The 14,186-nt window shown below is 36.7% G+C and overlaps 1 protein-coding gene and 2 non-coding genes across 3 annotated transcripts in view; 2 read left to right on the top strand and 1 right to left on the bottom strand.

Annotated features, from left to right (window-relative positions):
• Positions 1-611: 611 nt before the first annotated feature.
• On the bottom strand, positions 612-686 carry Trnaa-ggc. Its single transcript has one exon. It is a non-coding gene; the product is annotated as a tRNA-Ala (tRNA).
• A 312-nt stretch (positions 687-998) lies between these two features.
• Positions 999-1,073, top strand: Trnaa-ggc. The gene has a single exon. It is a non-coding gene; the product is annotated as a tRNA-Ala (tRNA).
• Positions 1,074-1,205: 132 nt separating this feature from the next.
• The window catches only part of LOC125233450 (papilin-like), a 29,188-nt gene continuing 16,207 nt past the window's right edge, over positions 1,206-14,186 (top strand). Inside the window, exons 1-3 of the mRNA XM_048139480.1 lie at positions 1,206-1,286; positions 7,570-7,853; positions 8,288-8,372. Of these exons, the coding sequence (XP_047995437.1) occupies positions 7,592-7,853; positions 8,288-8,372 (347 nt within the window). The 5' untranslated portion in view covers positions 1,206-1,286; positions 7,570-7,591. The remainder of the gene's footprint in view (positions 1,287-7,569; positions 7,854-8,287; positions 8,373-14,186) is intronic.

The following is a 14,186-nucleotide window of genomic DNA, read 5'->3' as shown; positions in this document are numbered from 1 at the left end:
ACTGCCGGCATGGGATGGCATTATTTAGCTCAAGATCGAGAGACATGGCAAAAACTGGAGGAGGCCTTTACCCAGAAGGGGATCCCAAAATAAAGTAAAAAGTGAAACAAACTATATTTAATTAAGTATATACTTTTACACAGTTAATAAGTGCTTATATGGTTAGATGTAAGTGTTTAGCACGCAACACAGAATGAAGGGATAGTGAAATAAAGGCTATTTTATTTTATTTATTTTTATTTTATGATATTAATTTCATGTTTACGAGCTGGTATGTAAATGTTCACGCCTTTCCAGGAGCGTGAGAAACAAAGTCAGGTAATCCTTCTAAACCCACAAAGGATTCACGTGTCTAACTTGATTTGGGCCATCGCAGTCGCTACAGTTTATCAGTGTCGGCGCCGAGAATGCGCCGCGGCCGCTCAATGGCGAGTCGTTAGCTATAATCCGATTCGGGCATTCGAGTATTCATCGCTCGGGTACAAAGAACACAGGTCAGTACTTCCACGCCTGGATTTTATTGGTCGTCTTAGTTCCCTTTATAGTCTTTAGGAGTTGTTAAGTATTTCTAGGTAGATAATTTTAAATTAAAGGAAAAATGGAAAAATTCACACCTCCGGCAGGACTCGAACCTGCGACCTCTGGCCTTGCCGGGGCCATCGCGCTTCCAACTGCGCCACGGAGGCCTGCTGGATGTGTGCGAATTTATCCATGCCTTCCCTCAATTCTCAACCGCCTTAGGGTGGCGTTATAACAAACATCTACCCGTAAGAATAGATCTTAACAGGCACTGGAGTCTCAATTTACATTGAGAATTCGCCAGTAACAATGTGCTAACCCATACTAAATTTGTTTTTTATCATGCAGAAACGTCTGCGAGCGATATTACATAATTTTAAATTAAAGGAAAAACTTACGGGTAGATGTTTGTTATAACGCCACCCTAAGGCGGTTGAGAATTGAGGGAAGGCATGGATAAATTCGCACACATCCAGCAGGCCTCCGTGGCGCAGTTGGAAGCGCGATGGCCCCGGCAAGGCCAGAGGTCGCAGGTTCGAGTCCTGCCGGAGGTGTGAATTTTTCCATTTTTCCTTTAATTTAAAATTATGTAATATCGCTCGCAGACGTTTCTGCATGATAAAAAACAAATTTATTTCTAGGTAGGTTTAGTGTCGAGAGGTAGACTCGCTCTGCATTTTATATCGCAGGAGAGTGTTCCGAGTAATTATTTTGATAATAAATAAAAAATCCCGACCGTAACTTTTCGCCATTGTTGCAGGTTGCAGGTAAGTCCGCAACTTTCTCACTGCTTAGATGGTGTTGGTAGACCTGTAAGTCCTTAACTGTGCATTTCTACAGTACCTATCCTCCTGCTCGTCATTACATTATGATTATTATTTACTTACAAATTACAGTTATAATACAACATCCCTCTAAATGTTACACTATTATTCTAGAATTTTTTTCAAAGTCAATGCAGTTAGGTACTCGAAGTAGTCGGTGCTTCTAAAGAACTTCTCTTTGAAAATTGGATCTGAATATGTCGAACGTGTTTTCGGTAACCCGTTTAGTTAAAATAATAAAATTCTTATGTAGGTATTATATACGAATCTTACAAAACTTACTTCCATAAGGAAGCCATAAGGCCGGTTGCATCAAATCGTTTGTCACCGTTAAAGCATTCGTTAAATTTTATTAACCGCCTTCCAAATCTCAAGGGAAGGGGTTCTCAATTCGTCTGTATTTTTAACCGCCTTCCAAATCTCAAGGGAAGGGGTTCTCAATTCGTCTGTATGTTTTTTATTTTTATTTTTTTTAATGTTTGTTCCTCGATATCTCCGTCGTTACTGGACCGATTTTGACATTTTTTTTTATTGAATGTATATGCATACAGATTGGTCCCATTTTTCTCAGAACCCAGTTCTGATGATGGGATCCTGGAGAAATCGAGGGAACTCCTCAAATCTGAAAGGCATACATACGGTGATTTTTGTGTTTTTAAAGGAACAGCATGCATTTACGTACGGAACAGTGACATTTGGTGCAGTGGAACTCCTGATGATGGTCAGAATGGAACTCCTCAAATCTGAACGGCACACTTATAGTGACTTTGGTATTTTTATAAGAACAGCATGCACTTACGTCCAGAACAGTGACATTTGGTGCAGTGGAACTGCTGATGATGGCCAGAACGGAACTCCTCAAATCTGAACGGCACACTTATAGTGACTTTGGTATTTTTATAAGAACAGCATGCACTTACGTCCAGAACAGTGACATTTGGTGCAGTGGAACTGCTGATGAAGAGTGAGCCGCCCCTGGTTAGAGTTCCGTTCTGATAATCATTCTCATCTGTAAGTACTTCAGAATCATCCAAATTTCAAAATTGGTTCAGAAATGACGGAGATATCGAATAACAAACATTAAAAAATATACAGACGAATTGATAACATAATCCAACATTTGAAAGTATTTATCACCAGAACCCCAAAGGAAGGCGGTTTTTTTCTTAAAAATTATGTATGGGAAGTTCCATAGACATCTGCTGCGTGACGATGTGTCTGTCAAATGTGGTGTCAAATGCAACTGGCCCTTAGTGTTTGTCTCCTTGACATCAGCTGTATAAAACGGACCTTCTGTACCTTTTCCACTGCACTCCAGGCTTTCGGCATTTCCCCATCGCCCTAGTGCGGCAGAGCCAGGAATTCGAATGCAAATGGAAAATGCCATTAGATCAGCAAACAGTTGCGATCAAACGTTGCATTGTGCACACAAATCATTATCGCATACCGCTACATTGTATGCCCGGCGTGGAAAGTTTAATCACCATTGTAGGTATAGGTAGTTTCAATTCAGTTGAGGCCACGCACACTATAACACTGTCATGTAAAGACAACGAGATTTTGAAATTAGTGTTCTTACCGTGTACCGACTGCAGATTCAACAGTGAATTGCAAGAAAGACCAAAAAGTTTATATTAACTATTTTGTTAAGAATTACGTCTATAGAATAATTTTCAAACAAAACAGAAAATAAAATATCTCGTGTGTGATTAATTAATTGTCAGATTATGATTGTAATATTAATCGTAGAAGTAGATATTTTATTAGATTGCCTTATTATCATCGTAGCTGTTAAAATGGTGTTTACCTATTTTTTCATTAGTTATTAGCAGACATAGAAGTCGCAGTAGCAATAACGTCAATTAACATAGGGACATCCTTCCGATACAACATATATCGATAGCTGAATAATTATTTGGAAGTGAAATTTCATATGAGCTATAAAGTTCACCGGATAATACCATTACTGCTTTTAATACCATTAATGATAAGTCTATCAATAAATAATAATGTTTTTCAAAAATATATTGATAGTTTTTTTACATTCACTCACTCATTTCATTCATTCATTTTTTTGCAATCAGTACTAATCTTCATTTAGCTGTGTGTGTTATCATTCACTTCAACCTCCGTGGAATTACCTATACTACAGTTACACGGAAGCTCAATGAACGAGCGTCTTTTTTTTACTTTTTAATAGTTTTTTTTAAAGAAGTAGTAAGGCGGCGGAATTGAAAAAAGTCGTCTAGTTTTGAAGTTGATGTGACTGGAGAGTATACTGCTGACAAGTGGTATCGTTGTGATCGGTAGACTTTACTGAGTACGAAATAATGACTTGTCACTTTCTCAGACTGTGGGGGGGTTAACTATGACGTCACAAAGATCGCGGTCCCGGGTTTCAATTTTTTGCCAATTTGTCTAGAACCCCTTATCCAATTTTGAAAAATGAGGTGTCGATTGAAAGCGTATAACATGCTGATTAAGATTTATTATATGTGAAGAGTATAGTTTTGTTAGTTATTTTTTAATTAATAATAATGCAAAAAATACTTTTTTTTTACTCTCTTTTTTGATTTTTGTGACTCAAAAAGGCAATGAAAACGGCCACTTAGCTAAAAAATATGTTATATAAATCATTTAACTACATTATTAAACTATCTGTTGCTTTTTAAATTTCTACGATCGGATAATAAATAAGCAAACTACAACCACATACCTGTAGGCGGGGAGTACCGCTTGACACGCGTTCCCATACATTCGGCGTCTACCAAATTACACCTCGCGCAAAATTCGTTTCAAGCAGATATACCTCTAATACTAAGACTTCAAAGTCAAGTGAATGCCGTAGAAATGAGAGCGTTAAGAAGCATGGCTGGTGTAAAGTTGAGTGATAGGATCAGAAATAGCGTGATAAGAGAGAAGTGTGGAGTGGATGTAGATGTGGTGACAAAGATTGAGATGGGTATGTTAAGGTGGTTTGGGCATGTAGAGAGGATGGATGAGAGGAGATTAACGAAGAAAGTATATGAAAAAGGAGTGGAAGGGTCAGTTGGTAGTGGAAGACCTAGGCGAACTTTTCTTGATCAAATCGGGGAAATATTGCAAAGAGGCCAGGTCAGAAGTACTCGAAACCGACGAGCGTGTATGAGAAATGTTATGAAAGTGTGTGAAGCGAAAGTGGTTTGTCAGGATCGTAGTAAATGGAAATCCGTGATCTCTGCCTACCCCTCTGGGAAACAGGCGTGATTGTATGTATGTATGTATGTATACCTCTAATCTTATTCATCGTAACCTATCAATATTGGTATCATTTGAAAGTACAATTAAAGTACTTTAAGAAACAATGTCAATCATTTTCATAAAATCAATAATCGCCAGTCTGTGGTGGTTACAAAGGAAAAAAGTGGGTATGCAATTTGACTGGTTTCCTAGGTTTGATACCCTAGACGAGTTTAAAAGGGGAGGTAAAGGTGACATATGGGTTGTTCTCTGGCCTAAAAGCTATACAGAGGGTCAGGGGAGAAAAAACTAGGGTTTAAATTTAGTTTTAAGTTATTTTTTCTTTTATTTGTTGATTTTATTGTGTTTAATTTTTTTGTAATTTTATCAAGGATACACATTGGTTTCTTTTGCTGAAAATTCCCTTTTTTATGAGAAATGTTATGAATTTCATGGCATTTTCCGATAGAGACTAAAATTAACTTTCAAATAAGGCCACATAGTCATACTGATACATAGTCATACCCTTAATATTATATAAGTAAAAGTATGACTATGTGGCCTACTGATACATAGTCATACCCTTAATATTATATAAGTAAAAGTATGACTATGTGGCCTTATTTGAAAGTTAATTTTAGTCTCTATCGGAAAAAGCCATAAAATTCATAACATTTCTCATAAAAAAGGCAACTTTTAGCAAAAGAAACCAACGTGTATCCTTGATAAAATTACAAAAAAATTTAACACAATAAAATCAACAAATAAAGGAAAAATAACTTAAAACTAAACTTAAACCCTAGTTTTTTCTCCCCTGACCCTCTGTGTAGCTTTTAGGCCAGAGAAAAACCCATACGTCACCTTTACCTCCCCTTTTAAACTCGTCTAGGGTATCAAACCTAGGAAACCAGTCAAATTGCATACCCACTTTTTTCCTTTGTAACCACCACAGACTGGCGATTATTGATTTAAAAAAAATGATTGACATTGTTTTTTAAAGTACTTTAATTGTGCTTTCAAATGATATCAATATTGATAGGTTACGATGAATAAGATTAGAGGTATATCTGCTTGAAACGAATTTTGCGCGAGGTGTAATTTGGTAGACGCCGAATGTATGGGAACGCGTGTCAAGCGGTACTCCCCGCCTACAGGTATGTGGTTGTAGTTTGCTCATTTATTATCCGATCGTAGAAATTCAAAAAGCAACAGATAGCTTAATAATGTAGTTAAATGATTTATATAACATATTTTTTAGCTAAGTGGCCGTTTTCATTGCCTTTTTGAGTCACAAAAATCAAAAAAGAGAGTAAAAAAAACGTATTTTTTGCATTATTGTTAATTAAAAAATAACTAACAAAACTATACTTTTCACATATAATAAATCTTAATCAGCATGTTATACGCTTTCAATCGACACCTCATTTTTCAAAACTGGATAAGGGGTTCTAGACAAATTGGCAAAAAAATTAAACCCGGGACCGCGATCTTTGTGACGTCATAGTTAACCCCCCCACAGTCTGAGAAAGTGACAAGTCATTATTTCGTACTCAGTAAAGTGTACCGATCACAACGATACCACTTGTCAGCAGTATACTCTCCAGTCACATCAACTTTTCCCGAGACCCTCTCGCCGCTCTACTAAAGGTACATCTGGGCAAGTCTCGACGGGGCAAATGTAACTAATCCATTTTTTCCATGTTTTACAATGATTTACTATTAAATAGAGTGTCTACCGGTTATAATGGTAGGCGTGTTCAGTGGATACATGTACAATAGTGTAATAATGGAAAAAATGGATTAGTTACAACTGTCGAGATTTGCCCCGCTGTACCTTATGGCCGCTGTACACACATGGCCAACAGTTCCACCAACCCCCTTGGCCATGTGTGTAGAGGGCTACTTGGCCGTAAGTTGGCAGTTGGCGCTTGCGCTTGCCGGCCAACCGATTCGTGTCGGTTTTTTGTCCACACATCAAAGGATCTTGGCGCCAATGGCCAACTGCGTTTACACGTTGGCGCTTCATTCAGTTGGTCGTCAGCCGTCAGAGAGGACAGTAGTGATATATTTACGAAAATAATAAGTTTATCTATGCCAATAATAGTGTAGATTTTAGGAAATAAAATAACCTTGCAAATGTTTAATGTATTTCCTAAAAAAGATAAATGTTCTTATCAGAATATTCAAAAAATTGTTAATATTGCAAATAATTTAATTTTACTACGGGGTTATTATTTTTTAATATTTTTTTTCTGACAACGTCTATGACCAAGAATTTCCTAGATTTTTTCATTACACGTCCATCTTTCATGAAGAGCCAATGCCAAGTGATTGGTTCGCCAATGTGTAAACAGCGACTCTTATCTTGGCCAAGGGGTTTCACAAAGGGCTGGTGGAACCGTTGGCCATGTGTGTACAGGGGCCATTACAGCATTCTGAATAGTTGTAGGTAGGCATTGTTGAGACAACTTACAAATGTTACATGTATTAGGCTGGGAATAAGATGTTTTGAAGGTTACATTTTATTGTTAGACTCTGAAGCACCAAAAAAAGACAAACAATTCGAAGGGGATAGGCTAGGAACCCCAGGGTTGTTCTGCTTGGGAGCACAGTCTGCGCGTGCTTGGGAGCACTCTCTGCCCGCAGCTCGGCCTGCGGCCTTCGCGTGTGTGGGAGCCTCTCAGACACAGGGTTCTTGGCCTATTCCCTTCGAATTGTTTGTTCTAAGTATGAGGAATCAAGAAAATAATTAAATTATTGAAGATTGTGGGGGGTTTTAGCATCTTTTTACAGAATCTGCGAATCTGCTGTTCCATAGACGTAACATGTCTGTTCTTCGTATCTGTATAATTAAAATACCACTCACATGTATAGGTACACATACTCTTACATAAAATCAATTTGAGCATGTAGCGTTAACCAAACTAACGTCCATTTACGCCTTGGCGAGAACTATAAAAATGTTATGGTGAAATAAATTCGGTCCACCTTTTATTGCATTCGCCAGCCCAGTTTAGATATCGATAAGCATGTATTTCCGCCGTTGTTTCATCGTATTGGGAATGGTAGTTCGTTTACTGGATGGGAATGAGATCACAATGGAATCTGAAGCTGAACCGTCTAGTCCAGTAGATTCTGAAGTAACCAAAGCCTCCGAGAAAGCTTGGACGTCGGCGCCGCCTACGACATTGTTGAGGAGGATAGACGTAAGAAGAGAAGACTATAATGTCGAACATACTACGGATATATTTCGAAAAAGTGCACGGAGGTCCTTTAACCAGGTCAAACTAGGTAATACTTCATTACGCAGCTTAATTATGTGGGAGGTAGACGATTTTTAGGTAGGGATAGGTGCCCCAGATGCCTCACTTTCCAAAAATTTAACTTCCCAATATGGAAACGAAAAAATAATAAGTAGCTTAAATAAGAATGCCCAAGCTCCAAATACCTCAGTCCTCTAGAAGTATTTGCCCAGGAATGAATGTAGGTGCATTGTTTTTGCGATACCTAATGTCCGTGGCGGGTGCCTAAAAAGCTTCATAGTTTCCCGTGCTAGTGAAAGTGGAACAACTTTTTAAGTGCTATTTATTTATGATTTGCCTACTTATAATATATCTAGGTGGCAAAATTTGTGATTTTGTGTTTAATATTTTCACAGAGTATGGCATATATCCGCGTTTTGCCCTAAGCATGAAATTATTTCACTTTTTATTTGTGATTTTTAGGTAATATATTCGAAAAATTTTGGAAATGGGACTATTGGTGCATGCTGCAGCCGGAAACTGGCGACTGTGGAAATAAAAGAACTAAGTATGTATAAAGTCTGTTACAAGCAAGTGTTTTTAGGGTCCCGTACTAAAAAGGTACAAAAGGTACCCTTATGGCGACGCTCTGTCCGTCTGTCTGTCTGTCTGTCACATTTCTAAATATCTCGAGAACTACTTATGCTATAGACTTGAAATTTGGAATATTTATGAAGATCGTGAACCTCTACAATCTGAAAGTATTATTTTTTAAATTTATTAATATTAACTGTAGAAAATGGCCAAAATGACAGGGGGGCAAACTAAATAAATAAATAATAAATAAATGAAGCAGAAGCAGTCGGAATATTTGTGCATCATGTATGTAACGTAGTAATTTAATAATCGTTCTTCCTGTCTAGTACTATTAATGCTCTTAAAACGCGTTCAATTTATGTCTTATGTTCTGAAATATGTACCTTCGAAATTGTGACTACTCAGAAAGTCAATGTAAGAGTAAGGCACCTTTTTTAGGCTTTATGGGAAATACTTACTGGGACTTATTTGGTGTGGTTGGTAATTTTAATTGTAAGTTCCGGCTTTACTTTTGTCTGGACCTGAAAAAGAAAGGCTATGAACCTCATTTACGGGACACAGCCGGTCTTGCCTTATAAATAGAAAAATGCTGATATGTTGAAAATTTCAACGTTATTTGTTTTAATATCTAATTATCACATTATTCACTGTTATTATAGAATATAACAAGGATCATGATTTTGATACTTATTCCCATATGAAATTAGGCGACAACGAGCACTAGACGGTCTTGCCTTACTCAGCACGTGGGGACGGTCAACCCGCCGAGCCCTAAAAAAAGTGATTTATATCACATAAGTTTACTTTAATTCAACAAAGTATATTTGTTAGCCCATACGACCATGCGGATTACTCCAGACTACTTTAATTGTCGAGTTTTACCCATCAAACTTTATTTCAAACTAGCTTTTACCCGCGGCTTCGCCCGCGTAATAAAAGTATTCATTAAGATTTTCATTTGGAACCGTAGGTTTCTCTGTAGGTATATTTATCTGCGATTATTTCGATTGCACATAATACTTTTGCTTGCAATGATTGTAGAAATATTACACATCGACCACAGCGTAGGTAATTCTATATACGCTGGGGAAACCTTTATAAACATCCCACATAGCCCGTATTTCGACACTATGATCGGTGGGTAAAAAGTACTTTTTTCTATTATCCCTTACAATTTTTTACATTTTGCTTATACTTATCGCAAACGTAATCTTCAAGCAAGCAAACAACGATCGTCTTAGAGCACATTGATTGTAAGAGACCGCCGACCGATTATCCGTATCCCTCTAACGATACCCATATTATCCGTATCCGTATCCGTATCCCTATCTCTATCCCTATCCCTATCGCTATCGCTATCTCTATCGCTATCGCTATCGCTATCGCTATCGCTATCGCTATCGCTAACGCTATCGCTATCCCTATCGCTATCCCTATCGCTATCCCTATCGCTGTCCCTATCGCTATCCCTATCGCTATCCCTATCCCTATCCCTATCCCTTATCAAGATAACACTTTAAGTTCTCGCGCTTTGTACACATATTTAAAGTCACATACAGGTCGAACGCGATTAATTAACATTATTTTTACCTTTTTCCCCAACGTTTCGGCCAGGGGCCCTATTCGAACCGTTATCTAACTGTCAAGTGGTATCATTTCAAAATCAACTGTGGATAATGGTCGCATGTGAGATCGGATCGCAAGTTGGTTTTGAGCCAACCAAAACGTATTAATTGAAAAAAAATATGAATCTAAAATCAACTTTATCTTAGTACAATAGGGCTTATAGTTTTTTACATTAAGCAAAACGGTACATGATTCATGTGTCCTTTTTACCGTTGACAGCTTTTGGTACATGTGGATTTGGTCGCTAGACTTTTTTGTCTATGGAAACGCTGTGCACGATGCGGTGGCGAGTAGCGGAACTAAACATGTCATTTACCGGCTATCAAAAAGAGGTTACACTGGTGATGGTCGATAAAGACTATTATTAAACGAATTTTAGCAGCAATATAGCTTTATTGACAAGCGTTATTTTTGTGAAACCGACATCTACACGTCACATAATGCTAGCTCCACACATTATGAAATAAACGCCACAAATTATAGGAGGTATATGGGTGAATCAACTTTTCTTTGCCAGTAAAATTTCGCATACTTCGACTACATGTGGTCAGAAAATTTAATTGGGATTTAGTCTAATTAATGTATACTTATTATATTAAAGACAAATATACTAGCTACGCAATACAACATGTAATTATAGGATTTCCTATTTTATAACTTAGTTTCGAGCAGTGACCCAGTGGACATAGCTGTCCCTCACTTTTGTATGAAAAAAGTGTCTCTTCCACTGGGTCACATATTGTTTTAATTAAAAATGAATCGATTTTAAATTTTTCCCTAATTGGTATACGTGAAATAAGGATCTTTATTCACGATGGTAAGGTTAAAAATCACAAAAGTAGACCTGATAATAAGTAAGGGTAATTCTTGCAAAAAGCAAGAAAAAATTGATTCACCCATATACACGTCACCCAATCTCAAGTTGCTTCTAAACCACGCTTACGGATCAAGTCGTAAGTACATTCACACATTTTACAAAATACTTAAATTGAATTTTTTTTTCTCCTACAGAGCCGCCATTCATAGAGTCTGACCGGAAAGTGAAGAGTCGTGAAATGTATGGGGTCTAATACATTCCACGACTCACGACTCCTCACTTTCTGTACAGACACTAGTATACAAGGGGTTTGCATTGAAATTCAATGAGGAGGCACACTCGAAGCTTGTGACAGATGGCGCCACCTTATAAGTCCATTGCACAGACAAAGAATTTAATACGTGAGAGTGAGAAGAAGATATATTTTTCTCTCTCTCACACATATGAACGACAATGACATGCCCATTATTACACTTACGTACAGGCGCCGCCTAAAATGTCAGTACCCGGCGGGATAACATGTCAGTGTGTCTCCTCATTCACATTGACAAAATAGCTTGAACATGTTAAATCCATTAAACTGCAATTGAAATTCCTATCTTTTTTGTGCCAATGTTTTCATTTCAATGACATACAAACACAACTATTAAATATGTGTTTGTATTGTTTATATTTATCAAGAATAAATGATTTGTATTATGATAATAATAATGATTTGTATAAGGCGGAAATTAGTTTTTTACCTCACCCACACAAAAAGGGACTTTGTTTTTTTTCTACGAGGGAGCAAACTGACAATTTTCTGTTCGAGAACTTTGTTGTCAGTACAGAATATTAACGCAACGAGTTTGCATACCTTTAAATGTCTGTCACATAATTAATAATTTACATCTTGGGCGTTAACATTTCAATACCTACTATTATCGAAATCCCTCGCTACGCTTAAAATTCAATGTGATTGCCATGCCCACAATATTGTTACCGATATACAAATACAGTTGTATTTTTATAGCACCCTAAAGAAAAGGATGCATATAGTTTTCTTTGTTCTTGTTTACTGACACACTTGTTTGACAAAGTATAGTACGCACTTACCTACAAAAATATTGACAAAAATGTGCAAACTCTTTGTTGCGTTAGTATTTTACACTGGCAAATTAATTCTACAACACAAAATATTGTACCTATGGTAACACCACATTTGGAGATACTTTTGCATTCGATCGTAAATATAATAGAATATGCCCAATAAAACAACTGAACAAGCTTCGTTAAACTTTATTTGATGTCTTAAATGTTTGTGTCACAGAACACATTTGTACATTTATTTAGTCGCATACATCTGTATACTCCACAACTATTGTTACTATTGCTATTTACAACAGGGGAAGACAATTATATAACTCCGTATAGACAGATAGGAAGAAAACGGCCAAACTCAGAACTATAAAGAAAAAGGTACGGTGGCTTAGATGGCTTTACACCTTTGGGGGTGCTCGGCTAGATGGCGCCAATATTAGTATTTTACACTTTAACTCATATCAAGCTAAGAATATGGGTCAAATTTTCAAAACTGTGGTTCAAAAGTTTTAAGCCTGTGTCGAGAGATAGCAGTATAGGCACTGTGATTACACATTTTACTTTGACAGTAACTCTTCTTCAGCTAGTAGATATTCCGTGCCACGACCGCATTATTTACCGCATGTATGATTTGAAAAACCACTGCAATTATTACAAAGGGGGAACCTAAGGGCACAGTACAAGAAAGAGCTCTATCTACAGTATGGCCACACCCAGCAATAAACTCTGAACTAATGTAGATACTTACTACAATTTAAATACACGTGACTATCAAATTAAACAAATATCGTGACTATTATTTTGAAAAATCTTATCTCACACTGATACTTAATATTGAAACGCAGTGCCTCTACATGGACTTCATACATAGTTACTATATTCTTCTTTTCATTGACAGAAAAACAAAGTGATGCTCTCCAGCAATGTATTTAAATACAAAATGCAAATACTTTGGTTTTTTACCTATTTCAAATAAAAATACAAAATAGTTTTAGAAAAAGGTATTTGAAATACAAAATGCAAAATAGGTATCTTCAAAATACCTTTATTCAAATAAAATACTTTTTTGACATAAGGTAAAGCTTTTATTCTAAAGACGTGTTTAAAACACAGAATCACCAGAGAGCCCAGAAACCTGGCTCTATAGAATTAGCACGTTAAAAAGTGAAGCCAAAAATTGGCTGTCTCCATGTCTTTTACCTAATATTATAAAAATCTAATGAAAGAGTTATTAGGGGAAGGTTGCTATCATTGGACCACTTCGCTGCTCTATATATATAGTCGGTGGCAAAGTTCCTTTTACCTTCGTGCCTCGATACCCTCGCAACGCTCAAGATTCCACTTTTTGAACCACTCGCTACGCTCGCGGTTCAATATTGAAATCTTTCCCTTGCTCAGTTATCAATATTGGCACGTCCAGTTAAACAACTACTTTGCCCCCTTGTAAAACAAATAACTATTATTTTTTCAAACTCGGTAAACGTAACAGTCAAGACGCTAGCTTTTTTGAGAAATTAATCGTATTTAATCTAAAGAACCTTCCCTTAAAGTTAACGGAATTCAAAAAAGTAAGTAAGTAAACACTTTATTGTACAAGAAAAGAATACAACACATAATAATTTAAAATAGAAACAGGGTGTATAGTTTGCTAACTGGACACCACCCGACTAGTCGGGGCAGAGGTAGACCAAAAAAAACGAGGCGAGATGACCTCGACGTATTTTGCTGCGGCTAGCCGAAGCAGGCGGCAAAACGTGGTGTATGTGTGGATTGAGTGAGCACCTTCCGAAAATGAAAAAAAATATGCTGATCATTTAGTAAAAGTTCTAAAACAATTGTAAAACGAATCTCTGAATTTGTAAAAAGATAAATCAAAAGATACAGCCATTAACATGTGCTCACTCAGTTCTCACAAACTACCAACGAAAACAGTGAATATATTCATTTAACATATAATATTTATATACTAACATTTAGTAAAAAATAGGCCAACCTACCTCTATAAATATTAGATCACCTAGTGACGTATTAAATTTTTACAAATAGTTTCTTATGCTCACTCAATCCACACACTTTTAAAAAGCCGAATTTTGATGAAAAACATAAGATTTAGACCGCTATTATATGTGTATAGTTTAGTAAAAGTGAAATGGGAATTTGTAAAATACAAAACGAACCACTAACGTGTCAGGTTTTTTTATAATAAATTTTTGTAAGTGCTCACTCAGTCCACACGTTTTGAGAAAGTTAAAAATGTAAATA

The sequence above is a fragment of the Leguminivora glycinivorella genome, chromosome 14, assembly GCF_023078275.1.
Source record: "Leguminivora glycinivorella isolate SPB_JAAS2020 chromosome 14, LegGlyc_1.1, whole genome shotgun sequence".
In the NCBI taxonomy this organism is placed as follows: domain Eukaryota; kingdom Metazoa; phylum Arthropoda; class Insecta; order Lepidoptera; family Tortricidae; genus Leguminivora; species Leguminivora glycinivorella.
Note: the sequence above shows the minus strand (reverse complement) of the source record. Positions and strands in the feature narration are given on the sequence as shown.